A 26,009-nucleotide genomic window follows, 5' to 3' on the forward strand; every position below is an offset into this window, starting at 1 on the left:
GAATTGTTTGAATAGTTCAATAAAAAAAACCCAAAAAAACATGAAGATTGCAAATATGTGCGAGTGTGTTGAATAAGCTTAATCGTGGAGGTAGCATGGCTCATAACTGCAGTGTACACAGTTTGACTGTGACAATTCAAAATGCCTGCTGTGAAAAGAGGCTACTGTGAGACACATTAGCCTCAGTAACACATAGACAGCATTCAACCTCCTCCCATTGCTTCTCTGTGCACGGTTGCTTAATACCTCAAATTTATACTACTGTAGATCTGCTGGAGCGTTAGGGTGAGGTTAGGAACTCAAATGCTGGACACAGAGGTTGACAAGGTCAACACAACAACAAAAATATTGATTGGGATTCTCAGAAGGAGATAATACACATTGAAATGTTACTTTTGAATAAATATTTTAAGGACATAAGTTATTAAGTAGTTAGAGCTGAATAATGTGCAGATTTGATACAAAAGGTAAGAACAAAATTGAAATGTAAAGAAAAAAACAGAAGCACAAGAAACAAACATATGGAGCACAAATATATTATCTTACGAGGTAAAGAAAAGCCTCTGTGGACACATACAGACCCACCAATAAATGGGGCAGACACTCACAAAATAGGTAAGTATTTAAGTAAAGTTTATTTACAGAGTGCTTTTCACAGACACAAAGTGGTTTCCAACACAAAAAGTAAAAACTAGAAAATGGGGAAAAGAAAAGCAGTAAGCTAAACTAAAAGAAAACAAGAGAAGCATTCATAGTAAAGCAGATAGTAACTGAAAGACAAATAAGTAATACCTGGCCTTGAAGAATACCAAGAAGCAGGATGACAGAGGTGGAGGAAACCAGAAAGGAATAAAAAGAGAAGCACAGCCAAACGAACCCATTTAACACAAAATATAGAGTGAAAAAATCCAGGACTAGGACAATATCTAATACCCCAGAATCCTAATCATTAAAAATAATGCAGTCTAAATAGGTTTTACATTAAACAACTAATACTCCATTAGCAATTTCAAAGTCAAATTAAACTTTGTCATCTCTGCCATATACAGTACAGTATATAGAGAGACCAGATGACGAGGCTCCAGTTCCATTCAGTGCAAAAGACAATAAATATAATAAGAGTAATAAATATACAGTTCAAGACTAAGGTAATAGGATCAATAACAATTTACAATTTGAATGATTTTAAGTGACCAGTGTAGCAGCTTGTAATCATGAGCAGGATAGACAACTGATGGGTCTGACTTGGCTCAGTTCAGTTTTATGGGATGCCAGCTGGTTGTGTGTTTGGATCACTTATGCAGGCCAAACTTACCAGATTTAATTTGCTGTTCAACCTTCAAAGGAAGGTATGTTTCATACCAAGTAGCCAAAAAAAGTAGAAACTGCTAATTACTAACATTTTAAACTGTTATTACCAAATAGACATGAAATAAAACCACACAAGTCCTTATAGAATAATTATTACCAAAACATCACAACCTAACAACCTAAAAGTATTAACTTTACTTACTTTCTTTAACTTTCTCTAAAGGGTTATTAGGAAACTCAGCCGGTTTAATTAGCTTGAACATTATATAAAGTAGTTCTATTTGGTCGTATCCTTTTATTTATTTATGTTTGCTAAAAGCGTGGACAGACCTTTTTGTGGTGTTTATATATTCCCCCGTCCTGAATCGGTTGCACATAAACCTCCTGCCTTCCAGCTTGAGTTTAAGCTTGCAGCTTCTTCCGTTTTTTTTTTTCACCCCTCTCATTGGAATTTTCCTTTGGCGCAATGCATAAAGCTCAGGTGGTTTGCGCATGAGTAACTTTGGGAGGAGGGTGGTCAAAGTTCCAGGTACAAAGTCAACAAACAGCCACAGTCTTAAGATGAAGGAACCTACCACCACCTGCTCTGTGAGTATATATTTTTGACTGATCGCACAACTTCCACATTCAAATCAAATGTGTCAGGTACTCACGGTGTATTATTTATCACTTTTCAGTATCACCAGCTCTATCAAAATGCGAAACAATATTCAAAAAATGGGGAATACTTCTGCAAAGAGCTCATGTCCGTTTTCCAGCAAAGGTACGCTGACTGTGGTTAGAAAACACCTGAGTCGCTTTAGGAGTTACTGTTTGACCCAGTTTTATTTCTTCTTCTTCCTTGCTGCAATCTTTTTCCTGTTCCAGGGCAGAGTTGGAGCTTACTTACTCCAAAGGCCTACAAAAACTCGCGGGCAAACTCATCAGGGCCTCCAAAGGAATGTCAAACAAGTAAGGGTGACACTGTCTTTTGTCAGTTTTGTGTTTAACATGACCTCTTCCTGGGACTGATTGCCATGCACCGTACAGGAATAATAGTGTGATGAGCAAAAACATGCAGCCACCAAGTTAGATGTGATCAAAACACAGGCAGGTGTCAGGCTAATTAGCCCACAGCTCTAACCTTTTCATGCTGGCTCCCCACTCAGTTCCACCCACAGTGCCTGGTGTCATGTGTCAGATGAGATGTACTCAAGAGCAGACGCCCACAGGTAGTTTTCAACCTGAGTTCAGCTCGAGTCTGCGCCAGTCGAATGATTAAACAAATGTTATCTTGAGCTGGAGTTTAAATGCAGATTTATGTCTTCATTTCAGATCAGTAGGAAATGCATTTCAGCAGGAAGCAATTCTGGAAATACGACAAGTCTTAGACGAGCATAATAAGAGGAAGAGGCCTGTATGTAATTCAGTCTTTCCTTTTATCAAAATCTCTCTGCTACAGTTTCCAGTGATAGCACAATATGCCACTCTTTTCTAGCTTGACAGTGCCATTGAAAGAACCGGAAAGCTTGTTACTGCTAACTGGAGTGAGCAACTGAAGGTAAGGGCGTGTTGTAAACATATACAGGGACAGAAATTGGCTTTGGTGGAGCTGCTGAATCATAAATCCATAAAATAAGATAAGATAAGATAGAACTTTATTAATCCCTCGGGTGGGTTCCTCTGGGAAATTCGACTTCCAAAAAGCACAGCAACGACCGAAGTTACAGTTACAGAATTGTTATATATATATATATATATATATACACACACACACACATATATAAATACAGAGACAAATATAAATAAAATATACAAAGGGGATAAATAGAATAAATAGGAATAAAAAATAAAAATACAAGTGAATTGCACATTTCAAGTATTGAGTCTATTGCACTGTTGACTATTTACAAAAAGTATTGCACAAGGTATTGTACAGTGAGGTGAAGAGGCACTACAGCTTAGTTGTTCCCCCCTCCTTTGTCCTCCTGTTTCCCCTCCCTCTCCCCTCCAGAGAGGAGTTAAACAGTTTGATGGCGTGTGGGACAAAGGAGTTTTTAAGTCTGTTAGTTCTTGTCCAAAATGACTGTATCTGCAAAAATATGTTGACATGTACAGTCAGAGAATTGCTATAATGTGGATACCTGCAAGAATGCATTAGAATGTATGCAGAACTCACAGGTCTGATATAAGCTTTAATAATATATGTGTTTGAACAGTTGCATGCCATTAAAAGGAGGGTCATGCTGAGGAATTATGATACTTTACGATTTGGTTTGATGGCACATTATAAAGTCTGGAATTGTGACCAACCATAACCATTCCTCCCTTTCAAAATGGGTAGATTTATCATTAGTCACTGTCATGTTTGGCCTTATCAACCATAATGATCATGCATAAAACGACTCTGTTGTGACCGTTTCCAGGAACTGTTTGGCTGCAATGCAAATCTGATATAAAGCTTTTTTTTTAACACGTGACACATTCGTTGAAAATGTTTTGAAAAATAACAAAATAAAATAATAAAATAAAATAATAAAGTGTTTTTGTAGCTATGAGTGTAAAATTTCATATCTACAAAAATAAACTCACAAGAAGCCAAGATAAATGATTTATCTTTCAAATTCAGTCTATCCCTTTTGACACACAACATCACAAAGTAGTTGTAATGTTATTTAAAGTTCATACTAATATATTCATTTGATTTCTTCTTTCTAAACTAGATCAAAAAGAAATTAATTGGACTAACAAGAGAACACGAGGATCTGTTCAACTTTGTTGAAAACAACAAACACATCTCCACTGAGAAAGAAAAACAGAAGGTACAGAATGTGTCATACTGTTTTCATCACTGCAGTCTTTTTCACCACGGGGGGGATACTTACTGGAAAAAGCTGTCAGCATGGTTGCTAAAGTTTTCTCTCTGTTCTTGACTCCAGATGCTTAACAGGCTGACTAAGTCAGCAGAGATGCAGGCGCGGGTGGATGAGGAGTACTTTAATATCAACATGGAGGGTCATCAGATGAGACTCAAGTGGGAAAACACATTGAAAAACTGCTACCAGGTGGAGAAAATCGTTTCCTACTTGTCATTTTGTGGGCATTTAGCTGTTCCTCTTATTAAGAGTGGCTCTTTATGAGATAACGGGGCTCAGTGACGTAGTCAAGAGTTTTTCATTAGTGTGAAAGATTTCACTTCTGATTGGTTCCAGGAAACTCTGAAAGCACAGCTTATCTCCCAGGACAGTATGTTCTGTATTTTGAGCACAAAAACCAGACGTGAATCCAGTTGAGAACCTCTGGGAAATTATGTATTGATGCCTTAATGCTGGGGATCTTCCAGGACACCATCCACAGTCTCATCAGAATGGAGTCATAAGCATTACTGAGCCACAGTGTGACTCCGGTTGGATCGGCCTGTAATATCAGGTTTTAACTTTGCCAGTTGGTGTAATCTTCAAGGATGGTTGATGATTATGAGTTCTACTAACCGTGGTTATGTCATTTTGTTCTCAGTGAATTATGCAACATACATTTCAGTAGCGAATTTTTAGCTTACATTTCTTTCATCAAAATCCACTCTGTGCAGCAGTAGACATTGAATGTATTTTCAGAGATTCCCACATTTATTTAGTGTACACGTTGTTTAATAAGGACACAGTACCAGAACTTGAGGCTGCTGGCTTAAGCCTGTGATCTTTCTTTTACTCTGCACATGGTCTTTCCACACATTATGACCTGAATCACTTGGTGCATTTATTGAATTTATGGGTTAGATGGCAATCATCTAACTCAAGTGCATATATTTGCTGTTATGTGCTCCATGGTTTAAATGGCCAGGAGATTATCTAAACAAGGACTTTCTCACTTTCTGCTCTTTCAGATCATACAGGAGCTGGAGAAGCAACGGATTGAACTTCTAGGCAACATCCTAAAAAGATATAACCTCCAAATGTACAGCTTTGGACAGACCCTCAAACATGTGAGACATCCTGACCACCATCGTCCAGTAAACGTTGAATCACTGGTACATTAAGGATATTATATCACCTATGCATACTTGTGCTACCTCTAGGGCCAAACACAGATAGAACAGGCGGTCCAAAGGGTGGACACTGATAAAGACATACAAGCCCTGGTGGAAGAGAACAGAAACACCACTGAAGATCACAACGTCGAGTTTTTGATGGCTGATTATTTCGTAAGTCTTTGGTGTCTGAGAATCTGCTGTTGCATTTCAAACCGAAGTATTTTTTCCTGCAGGCGGTCATCTCTGCAGGGGGCATCTTTTTATGTTAGTGTGTGCGTGCTGCAGATAAAAAAGTTACTGGTAGGGCCTGACAGAAATCCTGTACCGTGATCTACTCTATATTTACTGTTACATAAATATAGCTATACATATATATAACATATACGTTTTTTAAAGATGTGGCTTCTATGGGAATATGATGGTAACCTCAATGAGATTTTTCTGATTTAATAAAATGTAGTTACTGTATAGGGACATGTACGATTGGGGTGCAACATGCAGCATGTCTGAAAAGTTTTCGGGACGAATTCAAAGTTAACATGCTACTTTTATTCCCTGTAGATTTAACCATCGATGGTAGATTTAAAAAAATGTTTCTGATTTAATAAGTGACCAGATATCTATGCTCAGGAGGAAGACAGCAAATCATTCATGGACAAAGACAGAAGAAGAGAGGCAATCAAGCTTAAACTTCAGCGCCTCGACGAGAATATTACGAAAACAAAGAAAGACTGTGAAGGCAAGCTGTGTTACGCAACTTTTAAAATAAGAAGTAAAATCATTTGCTGTTTTTCTGTCATTCTAATTCTTACAATGTGTCGCAGGAATTGAAAAACTTATGAAAACATACTCTGAAAATCCATCTTTTTCCAACCAAAAGAACCTTGAGGAAACCGAGCAGCAGCTTGATGAGGTAAATAGTGGACAGTAATGCCAGAGTGGATGTGGATTTATACTGCTGTGTGCTGTTTGATGTTTTCTTCAAACAGACCATGAATCCAGGGTTCCCAATTGCTCACTAATGTCAACTCATGTATAGAATACTCTAAAACTGGATCTCCTGGAGGCTACTCATTACAAACTCTCTACATCGCTGTCTAAATTAGAAGGGAAACCAAAGTCCCATCACCGGTTCAGCAACAGTATTCTGAAATGGAAGGACAAGGTAAGATTTCCATTATGCAGCCGCCTTTTGTTGGCACAAAGGATTTGTAGCTAAAATGTGACTGGACTGAATCCTCAGCTTAATAGGAACAGACTTGATAGAGGGTTAACTTTAATCTCTTACTCTGCATACCCCATACATATCTATCAGTAACATATTTAAAGCAGATTAACTGGAACTATAGTGGAATATTGGTTTTACTGGACAGATGGTGCAAGTAAGAAACAGGATCTTTTTGATTTTCCCAGAAATAAAAGCACAGTGTGCACAAGATTCTTCCCAGTATCTGCTACCTTGCATCTTCAGTACTCCATCACCCTTCCTGTCATTCACACACATGTATTCTGTTTTGCTTCTACAGGCTTTCATTCCTCTCCTTCAATACTTCCACCTGCTAGCTTGTTGATTAGAGTTATTTTACACTTAATATTTAGCATCAACTGGTGAATCAGGTTGCTGGGGCAGGTGATTTGCTGGGGCAACAGGCCTGTCGTAGCTGGTAGTTTGGTATCGCATCAATAAATATACTTATGTTTGGTTCACATGTAGAGGCAAAATGTTTTTACTTGAGATAAAATATTTGCCTGTTTTTTTCTGAATGAACAAGATTATTTTTATTCTATATTATTAGGGATCCTGTCCTTTCCTGTATCTCGTGAGTCACTGCATAAACAGCATGAATGCATTTCTGATGAATCATCTTACATTCAAAATCGGCTCATAACATTACCACCTGCAGTACATAAAGACACAAACTGTCTCGATGCAAAGCAAATTACAGCTAAATTACACTAAATTGGTAGGTAGGACAGTTTGCTTGCAGGAAAATGAGCAAATGAGAACTTCTCTTGTTATTTCAAGTTATCTTATTAAATTGGAAAAACACCAGAAATAAAAAGACTGGAATATCAAAAAGGCGAATTTTTTATTTTATATTACATCGTTGTACAGTTCTGTGTTTACGCTTCTGTAAAGACAAATGCTGTAGTTGAAACCCTTTCTTCTGTTCAAGGACTGTGAACATAGTCTAGTTCAGCTGGCTCGTCCAGTCAGACTCAGGAGGACACCCTTCAGATCCCGGCAGTCACTGAGAGCTTCCATCATTTACAAAGGACCACCTCTGTTTGTGGCACAGCAGTCTGTGGATCCTTCAAAAAATGCCACTGACCAGGTCAGTTCTACAAGCCCAACACAGGAAAGTCAAACTGCAGAGAGTGGCAGCACTGTTAATGGAGTCTTGGAGCCTCACACGGAAGAGGACAAAGGACAAGGTAATTCATTTACAGAGCACAGATACAACTGTTTGTTTAAAATTACAACATCTGGAAATTCAGGAAATTAAAGCACTAAAAACAGTTATTTTTAGCAGATAAAACAACCCCAGAGTTGTGCAGTATAGGAAAATGCAAGGCCATTTACAACTTCACCCCTGAGCACGACGATGAACTGGCTCTGAACGAAGGTAAGTGACACTAAACCTGAGTTTACTAAAAACATTTGCGTTTCTTTAAAGCAAAGATTTAAAGTTTAACTGAAAAAATCATGTTTCACAGGAGATTTACTAGACATTTATTCCAAGGAAGAAAACGGCTGGTGGTTTGGCATGCTGAACGGGCAGACGGGCCATTTCCCATCAACCTATGTTGAAGAGCTACCTCGGTTAAGCAGCATTAAATCATCTGATGCCTGACCGACCCTGAATCAAATTCTAACCACAGCGATGCCAAACATTCATTAGAAACTTAGTCTGAAAGGAACAATATCTGTGTATGCACCGATTTTAATTTGGTTAATTATTCAACATTTGTCACATTCAGTTCTTGTATATTTATGAAGTGAGATGTACATTCAGCATCTTAACACTGCCTCCTGGGTATTTTGTAATGCTCCTAGGATTAAAGTTGAACATGACACTAATATCAAATAACAAGTTTTTTCATAATTTATATTACACTCGATACAAGGTCGACTAACACGAGGCTTTAATAAAGAAGTGCTTTATTACATCATTGATGTCTGTAGCACGCGTAAAAAAAGAGATTTGTAACAAACAAATAAAATAAAACTGTTTACATCAATGTTTAAGTGGTCAGTTCCTTATTATTCAGGATTAAAAGGTAAGCAGTTGTCCAAATGTCAATTCACTCGCTGGGCCCACGTCCTCATTTTAGGTTTGACAGCGTTATCGTAGATAAAGGTGAACGGCTTGGACATTCATTGAGCTGCGGTTTGAGCAAGGCCTCGAAGGGGACTGGCGTGGTCCCGCTCCTTAAATTCATATACTTATCTCCAACAAGAACTCGTCTGAAATGATGCCAAAAAAAGAAACTTAATCTTTTTAATAAGAAGAATTCACACGTGTTAGCTACTGAGTACAAAAGAGTATTTGAAATTCAAATCTAAGAGTCCTGAAGTTGACTTTTTATTTAAAGATTTGTAATCCTCCACTGATTACTCCATTGAATCCACTGTGCTTTCTTTAGTCCAAATTGCAGGGAGAATGTCACTGCGTGCTTTTCATCCTTCCCTGCGTTCAATTTTAGCGACGCGTCTGAGAGATAAACTCCTTCCTCACATTTGCCAGGAATGCTGGTAAATTATTGGTCTCCTGAAGTCGCTTTTCCAAGGCTGGCAAACACTTGAGCACGGGGTCACTGGAGACAACTGTAAAACAGAAAAAAAAACAATGACTGATTACAGTGGATGCAATAAAAGAGTGAGCCACAAAATATCAGGTTAAGTGTTCCAATGTTTCTCTCTGGTCTTATTTGAACCAATTTTACAAACACATTAAATATCAGTGTGTTTTTTTGGTCTTCCTATAGCTTTTTAAATAATAATAAAAAGCTCATATCTATATTTGTGAATCTGTTTGAAATTAATACACAGAAATACTATTACATTACACAGGGTTGTGGGAAAAAAAAGTAGAGGTATTTAACTTACTCTGGTATGATCCGCTTTCATTAATCCCCATCGTGATGACATAGGCGCTGTCTGGATCAGAGGGGTTGATGTTTCGAAAAACAAACTGCAACTTTTCACCTTTAAAAGTTCAAAACAAAGTTCTTGAGTCGTATCAGAAGCGGCGTGTGTCACAAGGTGAAATCGCAACAACCAGCTGACCATCATTAAGTTGCACAACACTTTTTCAGTAACAGTACACATGTCCAGAGTTTCTTCACGATCTGATTATATTCACTCTGAGCTGTGCATGTCTTTATCGTTAATGATGATTCATACAAGCATAAATATCAATCAGTTCACCATGGTAACAGGAATATGCAGAGCAGAGCCTTCATTTTAATCCACCGAAGGTAAAAAATATTACTTTACGATTATAGTCTTTCTATTCAATGCATTCAACTCAACCATCAATTAACAATTAAGCAGTTTGTAGGTCAGAATTACTCTAGTTTGGATATGTGCATGCAGACAGCTTCAGAAACATAATGAATGTGGTTCCACTGTTTTAACTAGTACTCATGTACTGAGTATTTATTCCATTCCGACAAAAAAAATCAAAATAATTATAATATTGATTATCACTTCTGAATAGCTAGAGCTTTTATCCTTATGGTTGTTTTATTTTAGAAAGTATCATAACCATATCAGTCATGATCAGCCTAAAAGGAACAGCAAGACCAAAACCTCTTGCACAAAAATCTGTTACAGATAACATAAACAAGAGTCGACAAACATATGTGTATCAAAAATGCATGGTTTTTGCATACCTTTAACCAGCTGTGTTTTGCCGAGGATTGTTCGTACCTCCAACCCCAGATGATCCTGAAAGACGAGTCTGGCTTTTTGGAGATTCTTCAGTCTGTCTTTGTTTGCTTTGTATTGAGATTCAATCACTGAAATGTAGGCAGAAAAAATAAGTGTACTATACAATACAGTCACAGTTTAATATTTAATTTATACGTTACAGCATCAGTGTCACAATCACACAATCTTACGTTCTTTTCTCTTGGTTTGTTCTTCTTTAAGCTTCTCAATCTTCTGGATAATGTCCTCTTTCTGCATATCCTTCTCCTGAATCTCAGATATCACTTCAGATATTGCCTGTCGTTTCTCTTTTAAAGCCACTTTTTTCCGTTCGAGGTCTACGAGGCAAACATTGTGTCAGTACACAAGTTGTGTCAGTACAACTAAGTCCAGAGATAAAGTGAAGATGCGGAAGCAGCATTACAAACCACCATTTTCACATGTACACTTGAACTCAGCAGTATGACCTACATTTAAGGTACATGCTAATACTGTGTGCCTAATTTACTGAAACTCACCTTTTTTGAATGTCTGTATTGTTTCAAACAATATGTCATCATCCTTACACTTCTTTAAACACGTATCTGCAACAGAAAACATTTATTATCAGCCATATCAGACAACTCTAATCAAGTAAGAAAATATGTATAATGTTGTAATCCACTGTGCTGGACGATACTCAGACTGTCTTAAAACACTCCAAAAACACAACTTTGGACCTAGTTGTTATTAAACCTGTAAGACTAAATGTTACTCATAATTAATATTCTTTCTTTGACATGTTTGCCTTTATTGGATAGTGAAGCAGTGAAGATAGGAAAGTGAGGGAAAAAAGGGGACAATAGGGTGTCTTAAAAACTAAAAAGTCCATGTGCAATTTATTTTCTATTGAAATAAAGGATATTAATAATGAAAACAAGCTGAACAGATGTTTGTATATGTAGTTCAACATTAAAAATAAATTTTAAAAAACTTACCAATTGCTGACTTCACAAACTGCCTGTGCGATTGGGCCAACTCTGCCGTTGTGTCTATTATGTCTGTGTATGTTTTAAGCTCCTTGTTGTGGATCTCCTCCATTGCACTTGTAAACCTATCGCTCATGTTTGGGTCAGTGATGGACATCACGGTGCTTTGTTATGAATCTGTGGTAAAACACAAGCACAATTTTCACTGCAGAGCCAGACAACTGTAGTGGTCGGTCAACACTGGCGCAGAACAGAATACAGAAAAAGCTGCTCAGAGTAATTTATTTGTCCAGGATATGAGTGTCGCCCACAATCAAAGACATTATCACATAATGATGAAGATGAAATAGTAATAAAAATCTATAAAGAACATTAGAAAAAGAACATCATAAATAAACAGCAACAAGTAACAAAGTTGTGAATAAGACATGAAATTAATTGCAGTTAATTGGTTTTGATTTAGCGTACAAAGCAGTCAAATAAACTTTTAATTGAATTTTTTATTTTATTGTGAGTTAACTATTTTAATGCTGAACGCGCTCTCAATGCTGCTGTTTATTTCTAACATGAAGTCTGTACATTAGAGCTCTGAAACTTGGAAATGGATGGATGGAAATGGATGGAAACGAACATTAAGGGTTACTCTGTGTGCTCAGCTCTGACACTTTCCTGTAGCCTAAAACGAAGATGAGACCTTGCTTTGTGAGCAGATTAAAATGAAATTGATCTAATCGATTGAACAGGTATTTTTGGTATTCTCTGTATTCTTTGCTCTGTTTACAAAGCTGTGTAAACAGCTTCCAGCAAGGTAAAACAGCCTTAGCAGCAGATTAAAGATAAAGTATAAAAACATTTCTTGCATCATGTATGCATGTAAATCACAGAATCTGATGTACAGCTACTGCTTAACAACTTGCACACATTCCCCCAGCAGAGAATCTACACGGCTTTTAAGACATGCTGTAAATAAAAGAATCTGAGAAAATGTGGCACTTTCGGCCAAAACATCGCTTCGTAATAAACCCCTCAGGCGGCTGTGTGTAATCTAGCAGTGTATTCTTGGTAAATTGTTAATTTTATAGTTGTTAGTGCTCTAGTAAACTTTTTTTTCCTTTGGCTTAACCAATGTACAATGACCCAGACGTTATGGAGATAAAAGCAAGATTAAAAAGTACAACAGTACAGAATAGGCTGTGCTGTACTGTGTTGTATTTACATTAATATTTTAAAAGACTGCACTGTGGCTGTTATTTCCAGCAAACAATGACACCAAAACATTTCAAAGCATATCAAAGAGTACATCGTCAGTTAAAACAGTTTTAAATGTTTACTGGCATAATTAGTTATTTAATTAGTTCACAATTGACCTGTCGCTAGTAACAGCTGGCTTTATTATTTAAATACAACATCCATCCATCCATCCATTCATTCGCTACCGCTTATCCTTTTCAGGGTCGCGGGGGGTGCTGGAGCCAATCCCAGCTGTCATAGGGCGAGAGGCGGGGTACACCATGGACAGGTCGCCAGTCTGTCGCAGGGCTAACACACAAGGATAGACAACCATTCATACTCACATTCACACCTAGTGGCAATTTGGATTATCCAATTAACCTATCCCCACAAACTGCATGTCTTTGGACGGTGGGAGGAAGCCGGAGTACCCGGAGGGAACCCACGCAGACACGGGGAGAACATGCAAACTCCACACAGAAAGACCCCGGCCTGATGGTGGAATTGAACTCAGGACCTTCTTGCTGTGCGGCAACAGTGCTAACCACCGTGCCACCGTGCTGCCCACAAAAATACAACATTATTTGTGCATATCGGACAACCGGTGACGTAACAGCTACACCAAAACCTACTAACAACATTAGCATGCCAATGCTAACGTTAGCCGGGGGAACATTAGCGGTTAGTTCGTCATCGATTAGCTTGCAAATGAAACCAAAGGATATTTTACAAATGTGGCTTAAACTAGTCAGTCCATTAACGTTTCCGTGTAACACTCACATGTTTTGAAGAGAACTCTAGATTTACGTCTTGCTGTTGCGCAGGTCGTTATTTTCAAAAATCCGCGGTCTAAACGTAGGGGGCGGGCACTCAACGACAACCGGAAATTACGTTAATCATTCATATTATTTCCTCTGCTTTCAAATGAGCTAAACACTGTTATGTTTTTAAACCGAGAAAACATGGTTTAAAAATATTAAATAGCCCACTCCTCTTGCTAAATTTATAATGATATATATAATGTTTTCAGGATGTTTTTTGCTGAAACGATATCCCACCTTGTGGTCAGTATGTGGAAGTTCAGATGGATCCGAAATTCCGTCCAAACTATATAAAACAACATTATACTTTTTTCAGTATTTGTGCTCTGATTAGAATGGGAAGATAGCTGAATGCTAACAGATGTACTCAGTGAACTCTACTGTGCCAGATGCCAGATGGGCTGTGTTTTTCTCTTGCAGCATTATAGGAAGTTCATTTTGTTGCTAGGTTCACTGAGAATGAGAATATTAATGAGGCTGAAAGGATCCAGCAGGTTACGTGTAACTGTCTTTCTTCGTGTGTACAATGGCTAATATTTAACAATTGTAAAAGCAATGTTCTGTGAAAAATCTAATGTCTACATGCTCAGGGTGTAAACAGTTTTGTAACATGTCTTAAAATGCTGAGCCCTAATGGCAACATTATTTTATGTTGGGTTCAAAGCAAAGATGTTGCAGTTGTTGCCATGGCTTCATTTAATGATTTATGATACCAGGTTGATATAAAGTTCCTGAGGTAGGAAAGGACTCACGGTGCTTTAGCTGGCATTGAAGAAGAAGCTGTTGCAGTTGTGTACATAGATAGGGAACCACATGGATTTTGTCTACAGCTTTGGTGTGCAGGTTATACAGTACCTGCAGAACAACTACTGGCAATACCATGACTTCATTGATTTTGTGTCAGTAGTGGGTGACCCTCGTAATATTTTCTCTGTTTATTTCCCTCTCTGGTTCCATCTCAGTCACAATGTTGGCACCAAGATGATTTGGGTGGCTGTCATTGGAGACTGGTTCAACCTTATTTTTAAATGGTAAACCTACTCTTAGGTTAGCATTTGTATCTTTATTTTATGTATTTCTGAACTTTATTCTTATATTTTCTTTTGCAGGATTTTATTTGGGCACCGACCATACTGGTGGGTGCAAGAAACACCCTTCTACCACAATGATTCAAAACCACATTTGGACCAGTTTCATATAACTTGTGAAACAGGGCCAGGTTAGTATGCATGTACGAGTCAGGACTTAAAACTATTAAAGTGTAGAAAACTTTATTTAATGTTTTTCTGAACAGGCAGTCCATCTGGTCATGCCATGGGCTCATCATGCGTGTGGTATGTGATGATCACTTCTGCTTTAAATATTGCTCGGCCTTCCCACGCCTCATCTGTACACAGCTTTCAAAGGTGAGAGGTTATATACATCTTTACAATTAAATTAGTTGTCTTGTCTTTTTTTAATATGTATTATTCCTACAGGTTTTGTCTTCTGAGGTCCTTTTTGTGGATGACTTTCTGGGTCATTCAGATAAGTGTTTGCATCTCCAGGATTTTTATTGCAACACACTTTCCACATCAAGTTATCCTCGGTGTTTTCACTGGTGTGTTCCACTCTGCTGTCAAAAAAATATCTGATATATCTGTTGTTTTGTGTTCGGACTAAAGACCTTTTTTCTTTCTTTAATGTGTAGGCATGCTGATTGCTGAGGCCTTTGATCACATCCCCTCAGTCTACAATGCAAGCTTGAAAGTTTACCTCCAAACCAACATTTTTCTTTTCTCTTTCGCTGTTTGCTTTTATTTGCTCTTTAAACTGTTGGATATCGATCCCATGTGGTCAGTCAGCAAAGCCAAGAAGTGGTGCGCTAACCCAGACTGGATCCATCTCGACACAACGCCTTTTGCCGGTCTGGTTAGAAACCTGGGAGCCTTGTTTGGGCTGGGCCTGGCAGTGAACTCTGAGATGTTCGTTCAGAGCTGCAAAGGGAAGAACGGCTGCAAAAGTATGTTTAAACTCATGTGCGTGACTGCAACGCTCACATTTCTGCAACTGTACAACTTTATTAAAATGCCCACTCACAATGAGGCTCTGTTTTATATACTGTCGTTCTGTAAAAGTGCTTCAATACCTCTCGGTGTGGTTGCTGTTATTCCTTACTGTGTTAATTTGCTCATCAGAGAGCATGAAGAGAGGAAGCTAGCTTAGACTGTGGAGCAGCTTTCAAGTTTTACAATATTACCCCCAACACTTATTGATCAAGGATATCAGCAAGGTTGAATGGTAGTGTTGGCAAACAAGTGTAAATATGTATGTGTATTATGGAGGTAATCACACGAGACTGAAACAGTGTATGTTTAAAAAAGTTGCATTTGTGGGTTTGAATAGCATGTTTTGAAATTTCCATTTGCTTGATCTGTTGCTTACCTGAGTCCATTCTATGGTGTTTGTTTTATATGTAAATCACAATAACTGTAAAGACTGTTCAATTTCTTATTAAAGAGTTTCTTTGGGACATTATACAACCCTGGAATCATTCGGGAGATGCTTTTGCCTGAAGTGTTTTCCCATTTTTTCCTTACGAATATCCATCCTTTTTAGGGTTTACGTCCGTGTTTAAGAGGTTACACACAAATTAGAGCACAAATGGTTTTTGAAAACTTCATTTTGACAGTTTACATCACAACAGCCTGAAACAAAATCAGACCTCCAGATTTTATTGTGACCTGTTAGCCCATCAGTTCTGTGTAAAAGTCAGCTAGATAACAAGTAAGATCCCTTACCACTGCAGCTCAGATGAAAGAACAGGTGAAATTTTAGATTGTCAGAAATGACAGTTTATCGATATTTATATCATGTCAGAAATGTCAGTTATAAAAGTATCATTTTTAGTTTTTAAGCACTTTAAATGTATGGACATACAGCTTGCTCTGCATGCATTGAATAATCTCTTGTAGCTCTCTTCAGGAAAACTTAGATATTAATCAGCCAAAATAAGTGAAGCAGAACAGAAGCTGTGATGTAACTAGATTAGGCAGATTAGGTAAACTCCCCAGCAGAACGTATTTCCACGTTTTTCTCCACCATCCCGGGTTGCTTAGCATCCAGCGGCACCTGAGGCTGGCTCTGAATTATGTAACTGTCCTAAGTGCGTAGGCTCCTCATTAAGCCCAGCTCGAAGAAACATCTGTGTGCCTGGGTGCTTTATTATCAACTGGTACTGAGGGTGCAGCAACAGAGAACCACTCAGCAGCCTGAACTCTGTCCACTCCAGCTCCAGCATAGTTAATATAAATATTTATGAAAACTAATTTGCCTAAGAAAAGAATTTTCTTTCAATACAGCTACAATTTAAAGGAGAACTTGCTTTAGGTATAAAGACCTCTGTTATTGGTTATGTTTAAATATAAAATGAAAAAAAAAAAAGATTTCAGCACCCATGAGCAAAATATTTCCTCCTTACAGATAAAGTACTCTTTCTGACCTCAAAAGGTCCAAAGGTCCCAATTAAATGGTGGTTAGCGCTGCTGTGTCACAGCAAGACCGTCCTGGGTTCAAATACGTTTGCCAGATGGGGCCTTCTTTCTGGGTTAGGTTAACTGGCAATGAATTGGCTGTAGGTGATAATGGTTGTTTATCTCTCTGTATTAGCCCTGTAGTAGACCTATAACACATTCACTGTGTGCCCTGCCTTTTGCTCTCTGGGAGCTAGGATGGACTCCATGCTACCATCACATGAACTAGCTGAGTAGAAGAAAATAGATGCTTAAATATCCATAATAACTTCTATATGTGAAGTTTAAAACAATATAGTAAGATGTATTGTTTTAAACTGAAGAGAAATGTTGATATTTTGGTAAGAAAAAGCCGTACCAAAACATTAGAAATAGATTACTTTAATGATTGTATTATTATACAATTTTAAAATATATATATATATATATTAAAAAAAAAAAACAATAACTGTGGTTCAGTGATACAAACGTGGCTTAATACATGCAAAAGTCTTTATCCTCATCTTCTTCATTTATAAACACTCATTACAGGCAAATAAATATACAAAAAAGAGCTTTATCGTCACATAATTAATTGATAACAAAAACAGATTCTTGTGCGGTTTAGATCATTCCATTTGGTGTTATTTGGCAAAGTTTAGATGTGGAGTCGGTGGTATCCCAGTACTTATGGACAGATTTTATGGAGTTAAGTATATTAAACGTTTATGTGTCCTTCATAGTTTGGGGAAACCTGGAGATGAGTATCACTATTTATTTGAATATAGACAGAAATATCTGCCTGTATATTTTAGGTTAAGACCAAATGCTTATGAGATGGAGTTAATTAGCATTAAGGATATAATTGTACAGAGTAAACTGACAAATTTTGTAAAGAAATTGTATCTGTAATTGGACATGGGAGATTTGCTCATAGATGTGTTGATTTTAATGATGATGATGATGATGTGTACTGAAGAAAAGAAAATTTGTAGATTTTCTTTTTTTTATCCTGGGAGGAGTTTTATGAAAACGAAGTAAAGTTGTGCATTTAAATGAGCAGGATATGAGGGACGATTTTCCAAATGGTTCAAGTTTGCAACTAAACGGCTCTGTAAATACAACAAGCTCAAATAATTCTAGCTGATCGGAGCACCTGTTGTGACCAGTTTGTAATAGGCGCCCCTCTTGGCCATGAGTTTATCATGTGTGCCTTGCTCGATGACAGCTCCATGAGACATCACAGCTATGATGTCTGCAGTCTGGATGGTTGACAGCCGGTGAGCGATGACGATGCAGGTTCGTCCTTTTCTTGCCTCATCCAGAGCAGTCTGCACGGTCTGCAGGACAAAAAATCTCTGTCATCAGCGAGTTCCTTTTGTGTGTCATGGATATATGATATGGATGTTTTGTCAAACTTTCATTTAAAAGACTAGATTAGAGGACTTAAAAGATACCTTTTCACTTTCAGTATCCAGGGCAGACGTGGCCTCATCTAACAGCAGGATCTTGGGGTTCCTGACAATAGCACGTGCAATAGCGATGCGTTGTTTCTGTCCTCTTGACAGCTGCGAGCCCTGGGCACCAACCTGAGTCTCATATTTCTACCAGTTTGAAAGAGAGAGAAAAGCAGCAAGTTATACTCTAAGTTCACCACAAGTCATCTTTAAAATGTGTGTTTGTTTGATTTTTTTTAGGATAGTAAACCTATACTAAGTGCATTTAGCATCTGGAAAACGCTTGTCTGCACATTCTGCCAGTTACCTTCTAAAAGGAACTACAGGCAATCAACGTCACATTCAATTTAGCTTTAATTCTGAATTTATGCTTAGTTCGCTTACTCAGCTTTCTTTTTAATCAAAAAATGACTGACCGGACAACATTTCAAGTCATTTCAGTCCTACTCACATCAGGAAGCGTCATCACAAAGTCGTGAAGATAAGCTTTCTTAGAAGCTTCAATAATCTCCTCCATGCTGACACTGCGGGTGTTATCTCCATATTGTATGTTCTCAGCTATACTGCAGTCAAACAAAACTGGCTCCTGGGACACTATCCCAATCTGAGATCTTAGGAAAGGCACATTGACTGAATGAGATGGGACGCCATCAATCACCTGAAAAGAAAAGGTGACACAGTTACAACAGAGCGAATGGTTTTGCTCACACTGAATACATTTTGTGTATCTGAAATTAACATTTAAATCAGTCAACACACACCACTTGCCCTTCATCAGGGTCATAGAACCTCTCCAGCAGTTGAACGCTTGTGCTTTTCCCGCAGCCGCTGCTCCCAACAAACGCCAAAGTCTGCCCGGGCTTCACAGACACACGGAGGCCCTTCAACACCTGGGTGTCCGGTCGTGTCGGATAGGTAAATTTGCAATTAAGGAAATTTATTTCTCCTCTGAAGTTTTTCTAAAGATGGATGACAAGATTCACAAAAGTAACACGGGCTACATCTTAAAACTCATGAACCATTTCAATGTACAGTTATTGACATTCACCAACCCATATCTCTCCATCTGACTGGCTTATGCTGATTTTAGGAACTCTGTCCAACAATTTGAAAAACTGGGCAGCAGCAGTTTTGGCTTTGGCATAATCTGGAGTGAACGAGGAAGCTCTGCCCAGTGCTGTCCCACTGATCACGACTGCTGAAATCACCCTGGGGAAACACATGACCACAGTGTTGATGTTTGGCAATCACATCACAAAGTTGAACATGTCAAAAAGCAAGATTTTTACCAACCTAAAAACAAACATATATTGCAGACCCTCAGCCCTGACCAGGAAGCCTCCGTATCTAAATGAAGCAGCATAAGCCAAAAAGATGACACACTGAGCAAAGCCAAAACAGAGCCCATAGATGTTGGCTTTCTTCTTGGCAGACTTATAAGGCAATTCAAGTTTCTGCTCATACGAATCCACAAATGAGCTCTCTTTGGCCAAACCTGCAATAGTTCTGATGTTGGCAAGAGCCTCACTGGATACCTGTGGGAGAGAAATCACTTAACCGCAAGAAATTCAAAGCTGCCTGTGTACTGGTGTGATATTAAAATGGAAGATGAGCTTACCTGACCTGCTTCTTCCATTGCCTTCTTATCTTCATTTGCAAAACCTGTCAGCATCTTGGCTTGGAATACCCCAGACAGCCCAATGAGCGGCAGGAAGCACAAAATTACCAATGTTAATTTCCAGCTGAAGTAGAAGGCAATGATGAAAGAGACTCCTATGCTGGTCACTGAGTTAACAATCATGCCAATCTGGGATCCCGTTGCCTACAGAAATTATTCAAGCATGTTAAAAAATATTAAAAAACAAGATTTTAATTGTAAAACCAAACTGTGAAAACAATCCTGTAGTTTCCTACTTACCCCCTGAACCATGGATGCATCTGTGGCCAGTCTGGTGGTCAGAGCTCCAGGACTGTTTATAGGGTTATCAAACCAGCCAATCTCTTGTTTCAACATGGCCTGGAAGCCCACTTTTCTCAGGCGGCGCGTCAGAAGCTCTCCAGATTTAGCAAAAGAATATCCCTGTAATATTAAATGTGCACTGTAAAAAAGCCATAAAATACAGTATTGACCCTCTAACCACACATTGATTCTTACCATTACTCTGTACTCAGTTCATTTTAAAATTGATTTATACAGCGCCTAATCAGAACAACAGTCGCCTCAAGGCATTTTATATTGTAAGATAACCCCTAACCCTATTTTATCCAATCTGCTAACCTTCTTCAGAAAAATTATGGCCCTTTTTCCCTTCCCATGGCCCTTTAACATAAACCAGTGACACACTCCGGGGCCTGATCAACCCTGGCAGGGCCTCTTTGGATGACGGTGTCTAGTGATAATGGCCGAAACACCCGATGAATCCAAGGTCCACTACTGACGATGTGTCCCAAATTTTAATATGATAATTTAGATCAGATCTCTAATCCCTAAACCTAACCAAGGAAAAATGGCAGATTATCTTGGGTAAAAGAACGAAAGTTGAGGCACACAATAATGTGTGCCGCTGGTAAAGTTTCTGTGCTGCTTTTCCTCATAACAGCCATCCCCCAAGATTTTCTCCATTTAAAGCAATGCATTGTCAGGGATTGTAACATCTAGTCCTTTTAATGAACCCGATTTATGATGACAATGTCAGACCTTTGGATCTTGTACTGTGGTTTGAATGGTGTTTGTGTGTTTTCTGTTGGAGAGGAAAGCAAATGTCCCCTCACTGGTACATTAAAGATTTACTCTGCTCCACTCTAATTTAATAACGCTACCAACAGTTTTGTTTTGTTTTTGGTATTTATGTTGCCTTTGCTTCTGTGCAGTAAAGAAACCACAGTATAATTAAAACCCACGTTGCCAAGCCCCACCTGTTTTAGCTATCTTGACTCTGTTATGACTGCTTTCATGGCACGCGCAGGCAATTCAGTCATCAGATAGCCACACACATGTAGAACATGTGCAGAAAGGCAGGCGTTGTTCACATGTCGCCTGTATAATTCTTCATTTTTGTCATACCTATCACATTATTGCAGTTCATCTTCTTCTAGAGACATAAACAATTTCTCCACAACTGCTATTCTAGATTATGTTTTGTTTTTAATATGTCTAAAATTGCAACAGCATACCTGTAAAAACTGTGAAATGAAACTAGCCACGGCCACGATGCAGAACAGAACACATATCCCATTGATCTGTTTCCTCTGTTCATTCAAGTCCTGAATTGCAAAAGTCTGTAAAAACAAATACCGGTGAAATATTTTAGCCCATGCTCAAACCAGCTGTACATGTAAAAGATGACATGCGTTCTTCATGAGAACAGCTCTTACCCCAAGAATCTGGCTGAACAAGATGGCATATATGGGGTTGACAGAGCCATTGACCGCAGCTCCCAGTGAGCCAAGCAGCATGTAGGGCCATTCCTGCTGATTGTACTTAAGGATACGTGCAACTGGAGCAGGCTCTACATGTTCTTCCACATCATTTTGTTGCTGTTAAAAGATATGTGTAAGGACCATTGTTTTTCATAGAACAGTTATTAATTGTCTTGGCATATTACATAGCACGAGAGGAATCTCTGTACATTTTCTGATTTGATATTCGTATCCGTAGCAATCTTGAGGCTGCCTGATAGTGCATCAGGGACAAAGTCATTTGACAACTGGCTCCAAGATCGCAGCCGCAGAGAGCTCCTGCAGGTGTAATATAGAGAATATCAAAGTATTTTCTTACTGATGATCTTTTCCCATGATCTCCTTCAAGTGGACTTACTGTACCTTTTACTGGATCTACGGCTTCCACGGCTAAACCCCCCTGCTTTTAGATCAAAGTCTTCTTCAGGAGCTTCACTGATCACATCTGGAAGTAAAACAATCAAGCATTAAAGTTTCCTTTGAGATTTGACAAACACAAGAAATAACTATAACATACTTTAAAGGATTTCCCCTTTGAAATGCATTTAATGTTTGGCCTTGACTGAAGCCATTAATTCAGCATAAGCATAGGTCCAGTTCTTTTGTGGCATTTAAGCTGCATATGGCCAAGACAGCACCACAGCACCAAAGCTGTAAGTGTCATGAACAACCTAAGGCCCAAACCTTTTGCTATGTTGCTATGTGACTGAGAGCTTTGAAATGTGCTCTTTCAACCAGGCAGGAAGGTCTTATTTGCATGCGATAGTGTGGAACAGCACAATAGGAGGTGTACATGGTGTAAAGGGTGCAGAACTTTTAATTATGCGTCATCACAATGTAAAGCAACTACACTCTCTAACTGTATCAGACAAACAACAGGCAGCCAACTTGTTATCCTGAATTTCCAACCGTGCATGACAATCTCTGTCTAGTCCAGGTAAATATGTCTTCAACAGGGAAAAACATACAAAATGAATTTGAGAAATCACCAAAGGTTGGAACATATTCTCTATCAGATTAAATTTAGTTCTAAATTTAAATGTTTAAATTTAATTTAAATGTTCTACATCATATTCTGGACATATTTGGGCATTTGATTTTGTTTAACATTTGAAGATTATACCATAAATTTTGATCCACGCATTTTCATTTTCTTGTACCAAAAGTCCAAATCTAGTAATTGACAGACCACATGAATCCTACCACTAGTTGTGTTGGTTTGGCCTTGGCTTTGCAGGGTGACCAGAGTGAAGTAGACGCCTTGCTTCCCCAGTAACTCGCTGTGTGTTCCTCTCTCCACAGCCTGCCCGTGCTCAAATCCTATAATAACATCTGCATTTCTAATCGTGGAAAGACGATGAGCTATAGAAATCGTCGTCCTGCCTGTGCGCACCTGCAGATATGGTTGTTATTAGGGTGTCAGTCCCCTAAACAAGATGCTAATGAAGTCAAAATGTATGAAATATAAAAAATGGCTCACGTTATCCAGTGCTTCCTGGACTATAGCTTCACTTTCATTGTCCAGGGCAGATGTGGCCATATCCAGCAAGAGGATCTTGGGGTTTCGGATGAGCGCACGAGCTATGGCAATACGCTGCTTCTGCCCTCCGCTCATCTGGCCTCCACCTTCACCCACCATAGTTTCAAATTTCTGGAGTATAAGAGTAAAATTACAGCACATGACTGTAAAACTGCTGTAACTTCTGCAATTGTGCTGTATATCATTTTTAAATGTACCTGTGGTAGCTCCATAATAAAATTGTAGGCATTAGCCTCTTTTGCCGCCTGGATAATGTCGTCCACGGTTACTCCAGGTCGACCAAATCGGATGTTCTCTGCAATGGTGGTAGCAAACAGCACTGGCTCCTGCTCAACAATCCCAATTAGAGATCGTAGCCACTGGATGTTCAAAGTACGGATGTCATGACCGTCCAAAGTCACCTAAGAAGGATATTTTATTACAAGACGTTACAACAAAGCCCCCAAACATCTCATTGCCTGTGTCTGAAAAGTTTCTCAGATAGTTACCGTTCCTTCCTTTGGGTCATAAAACCTTTGAATGAGCTGGACTGTGGTGCTCTTTCCAGATCCACTTGGTCCAACAAATGCGGTGGTTTCTCCTGCTCTGATCTGCATGCTCAGATTATCTAAAATCTGAAAAAGGTTGTTGACTTTCAGTGCGTGTAAAACTGAAACATGACAGAACAAATATCAAGCAAAGAATGTTACCTTGACGTCAGGCCGGGATGGGTAGTAGAAAGTGATATTGTGGAACTCAATATCACCTTTTACTTTGTCTAATTTGTGACCTTCTTCTGATAGACAATCAATTTCCGGTTCCTGTGAAAGTAGCAACAAATAAACTTTATTCATTATTTTAACATTGACTAATTTGGTTCTTCTGGTTATGTAAGTTAGCTGGTTTTACCCGGTCAATTGTCTCAAAGATACTCTTTGCAGCAGCGCGACCAGAAGCGAAGGCCTCCAGGCACGGTGAGGCCTGGCCAAGGTTCATTGCTGCCATGAGTACACCAAAGAAAACCTAAAACAAACACAGCAGCATTAAAAGTCAGCAGTTTTCCATCTTTGTATTCTACAGAGTATTACCATTTAGAATTTAATATTTCATACCTGAATAAGAGTACCAGCCGTCATCTCCTTAGTGTCGATGACCAGTTTAGATCCGTACCAAAAGGCCAGACCATAGCAGAGGAAAATGATGCACCACAGGTATCCCTGAAACACTCCTATGATTGTTCCTTTTTTAACTCCCCAATTTTGAGCTTCCACAAGGTTTCTGTCATACCTGTGCAAAATTTGTATTTTAGCATCATTACAAATAAAAGTATTAGCATTTATATTGTACTACAAAATACCTTTTAGCTTCTTTTTCCTCCCCTCCAAAAGCTGCTACCGTTCTGATGGATGACAGGACCTCATCAGCCACGGCCCCTGCCTTTGCATAGGCTTTAAGCTCTCGTCCTGTCAGTCTGGCCACAGCCTGCAGGAACCAGGAAGAAAAATGCACAAAATAAAAACATATCAAAGCTTAAACATAACAGGAAAAAAGGTATCTATCCACCAACTGCCAACTGACTATCAAACGCTTACCATAGCCATCAGTCCAGCACCTATACCTATCAGAGGGCTCACTGCTATGACCACCAGAGTCAGCTTCCACCCACCAATGAACCCAACCATGAAGCCAAAAACAAATGTAGAGATCCTCTCAATAAATATAGACACCTGATCAGCAATGGCACTGTTAATCTTGTTGATATCGCTATAAAAAGAAAAAAGCAACAGAATGTGTAAAAACATGTTGAGCAAAACAGTGATAACAGGCTGATCAGCAGGCAGAGAGAGACACAACGTACTCAGATATCCTCGTGTTTAGTTCACCCACAGAGTTGCAGTCGAACCATCCAATCTCCATTCGCATTACTTTTCTGAAATAAGTCTTTCGAATTCTCTGTGTTTGCTTTGCAGCCGCCGTCACCCAGAATGCAATCTAAAATGTGATTTTTTTAAAAAGACATCACATTATACAGACACAAGCCATGCATTTTCAGAAAGGATTTAAACAAACTCCATATTTTTATTCTTTAATTCAGGATTACTCCTTATTCTGGTTCTTGGTGCAGCTCATCAGTTTGTCCACTACCTGAAACAAACCTTTCCCTTTCAGGAAACTTTTCTTCTGATTGGCTGCCCTTTATATTGAGAAGGTGTGAGCAGCACATGGAGGGGGGATGCTGTTCTTACACAGCCATGAGCCTGAGATGACCGTGTTAAAAATACCCTCTCTCATTAACAGCACAAAGGCCAACAGCTGATAGTAAATGGTCTTAAATTGAGTGCTAAGTGGATGTTTGAAATTATTCACCAGAAGCGACAAAAAAGAATCAAAAATTAAAGCTGAGTATGTAACATGCATACTTACCTGAAAGTAACTAACAATCAGAACACCGAATCCAATCCCAACATAGTAATATGCAAACAAGGTCATCTGTGCTTCAATATCCACCCTACCAAGAGAACAAAAATGAGTAGCAGTAACAACAATAACTCTTTACTGTAGCAACAATCTCATCTGGAATAAACAAATGACTTACCCGCAGTAGAGTGTGGTGTTTTCATCCGTTTCATACACGGTGTCGTTAACCCAGTAAATAGTATTGTTGTTGCAAGTCTTGTTGGGATCTTTCAGCTCTTGGACCTCGCGCTCATAATCCACAAATGTGTTTGTCATCATGCCATAAACGAGGAGCATGAGCGGTGAGGCTGCGCCGTGTACAAGGGCACACACACTCCCCACCACCATCAT

The 26,009-nt window shown here is 38.8% G+C and overlaps 5 protein-coding genes across 11 annotated transcripts; 2 read left to right on the plus strand and 3 right to left on the minus strand.

The window, feature by feature from the left end:
• Nucleotides 1-217: 217 nt before the first annotated feature.
• On the plus strand, nucleotides 218-8,175 carry nostrin (nitric oxide synthase trafficking; the record flags this gene model as incomplete). Of its 3 annotated transcripts, none has more annotated exons than XM_080903037.1 (16): nucleotides 218-1,899; nucleotides 1,989-2,074; nucleotides 2,179-2,262; nucleotides 2,460-2,522; nucleotides 2,626-2,707; nucleotides 2,789-2,851; nucleotides 4,014-4,112; nucleotides 4,230-4,355; nucleotides 5,174-5,272; nucleotides 5,366-5,491; nucleotides 5,951-6,059; nucleotides 6,145-6,233; nucleotides 6,360-6,485; nucleotides 7,498-7,756; nucleotides 7,852-7,947; nucleotides 8,039-8,175. In XM_080903037.1, exons 1-16 carry the CDS (start codon nucleotides 1,804-1,806, stop codon nucleotides 8,173-8,175), a joined length of 1,740 nt encoding a protein of 579 aa, XP_080759163.1. In that variant the 5' UTR covers nucleotides 218-1,803. The 3 variants fall into 3 exon arrangements, with proteins under 3 accessions (XP_080759163.1, XP_080759164.1, XP_080759165.1); XM_080903038.1 differs by having other exon boundaries at nucleotides 7,855-7,947; XM_080903039.1 differs by lacking the exon at nucleotides 2,460-2,522.
• Nucleotides 8,176-8,225: 50 nt separating this feature from the next.
• On the minus strand, nucleotides 8,226-13,339 carry spc25 (SPC25 component of NDC80 kinetochore complex). The gene is made up of 7 exons (XM_080903047.1): nucleotides 13,235-13,339; nucleotides 11,234-11,401; nucleotides 10,775-10,840; nucleotides 10,448-10,594; nucleotides 10,220-10,345; nucleotides 9,432-9,530; nucleotides 8,226-9,149 (listed from the first exon to the last, which is right to left on the minus strand). The coding sequence occupies exons 2-7, from the start codon at nucleotides 11,379-11,381 to the stop codon at nucleotides 9,025-9,027; spliced, it is 711 nt and encodes a 236-aa protein (XP_080759173.1). The 5' UTR covers nucleotides 11,382-11,401; nucleotides 13,235-13,339; the 3' UTR covers nucleotides 8,226-9,024.
• Nucleotides 12,628-15,777, plus strand: LOC308409997 (glucose-6-phosphatase 2-like). Of its 5 annotated transcripts, none has more exons than XM_080903041.1 (6): nucleotides 12,628-13,058; nucleotides 14,238-14,306; nucleotides 14,385-14,494; nucleotides 14,570-14,681; nucleotides 14,754-14,875; nucleotides 14,966-15,777. In XM_080903041.1, exons 1-6 carry the CDS (start codon nucleotides 12,853-12,855, stop codon nucleotides 15,478-15,480), a joined length of 1,134 nt encoding a protein of 377 aa, XP_080759167.1. In that variant the 5' UTR covers nucleotides 12,628-12,852; the 3' UTR covers nucleotides 15,481-15,777. The 5 variants fall into 5 exon arrangements, with proteins under 5 accessions (XP_080759167.1, XP_080759169.1, XP_080759171.1 ...); XM_080903045.1 differs by having other exon boundaries at nucleotides 12,926-13,135; XM_080903044.1 differs by lacking the exon at nucleotides 12,628-13,058 and adding an exon at nucleotides 13,424-13,518.
• Nucleotides 15,778-17,241: 1,464 nt separating this feature from the next.
• Nucleotides 17,242-24,458, minus strand: LOC308409754 (bile salt export pump-like). Its single transcript, XM_080902725.1, has 19 exons — nucleotides 24,314-24,458; nucleotides 24,111-24,224; nucleotides 23,912-24,022; nucleotides 23,711-23,836; nucleotides 23,420-23,623; nucleotides 23,163-23,333; nucleotides 22,886-23,075; nucleotides 22,046-22,127; nucleotides 21,853-21,961; nucleotides 21,599-21,760; nucleotides 21,398-21,502; nucleotides 20,142-20,303; nucleotides 19,842-20,045; nucleotides 19,517-19,758; nucleotides 19,276-19,432; nucleotides 18,985-19,182; nucleotides 18,675-18,881; nucleotides 18,224-18,370; nucleotides 17,242-18,106 (listed from the first exon to the last, which is right to left on the minus strand). The coding sequence occupies exons 1-19, from the start codon at nucleotides 24,335-24,337 to the stop codon at nucleotides 17,906-17,908; spliced, it is 2,916 nt and encodes a 971-aa protein (XP_080758851.1). The 5' UTR covers nucleotides 24,338-24,458; the 3' UTR covers nucleotides 17,242-17,905.
• Nucleotides 24,459-24,482: 24 nt separating this feature from the next.
• LOC308409933 (bile salt export pump-like) lies at nucleotides 24,483-26,009 on the minus strand (the record flags this gene model as incomplete). Its single annotated transcript, XM_080902928.1, has 6 exons — nucleotides 24,483-24,488; nucleotides 24,597-24,683; nucleotides 24,794-24,965; nucleotides 25,060-25,193; nucleotides 25,626-25,710; nucleotides 25,798-26,009. The coding sequence occupies 6 exons, from the start codon at nucleotides 26,007-26,009 to the stop codon at nucleotides 24,483-24,485; spliced, it is 696 nt and encodes a 231-aa protein (XP_080759054.1).

This window comes from Rhamphochromis sp. 'chilingali', assembly GCF_963969265.1.
Source record: "Rhamphochromis sp. 'chilingali' genome assembly, chromosome: 14".
Taxonomy (NCBI): domain Eukaryota; kingdom Metazoa; phylum Chordata; class Actinopteri; order Cichliformes; family Cichlidae; genus Rhamphochromis; species Rhamphochromis sp. 'chilingali'.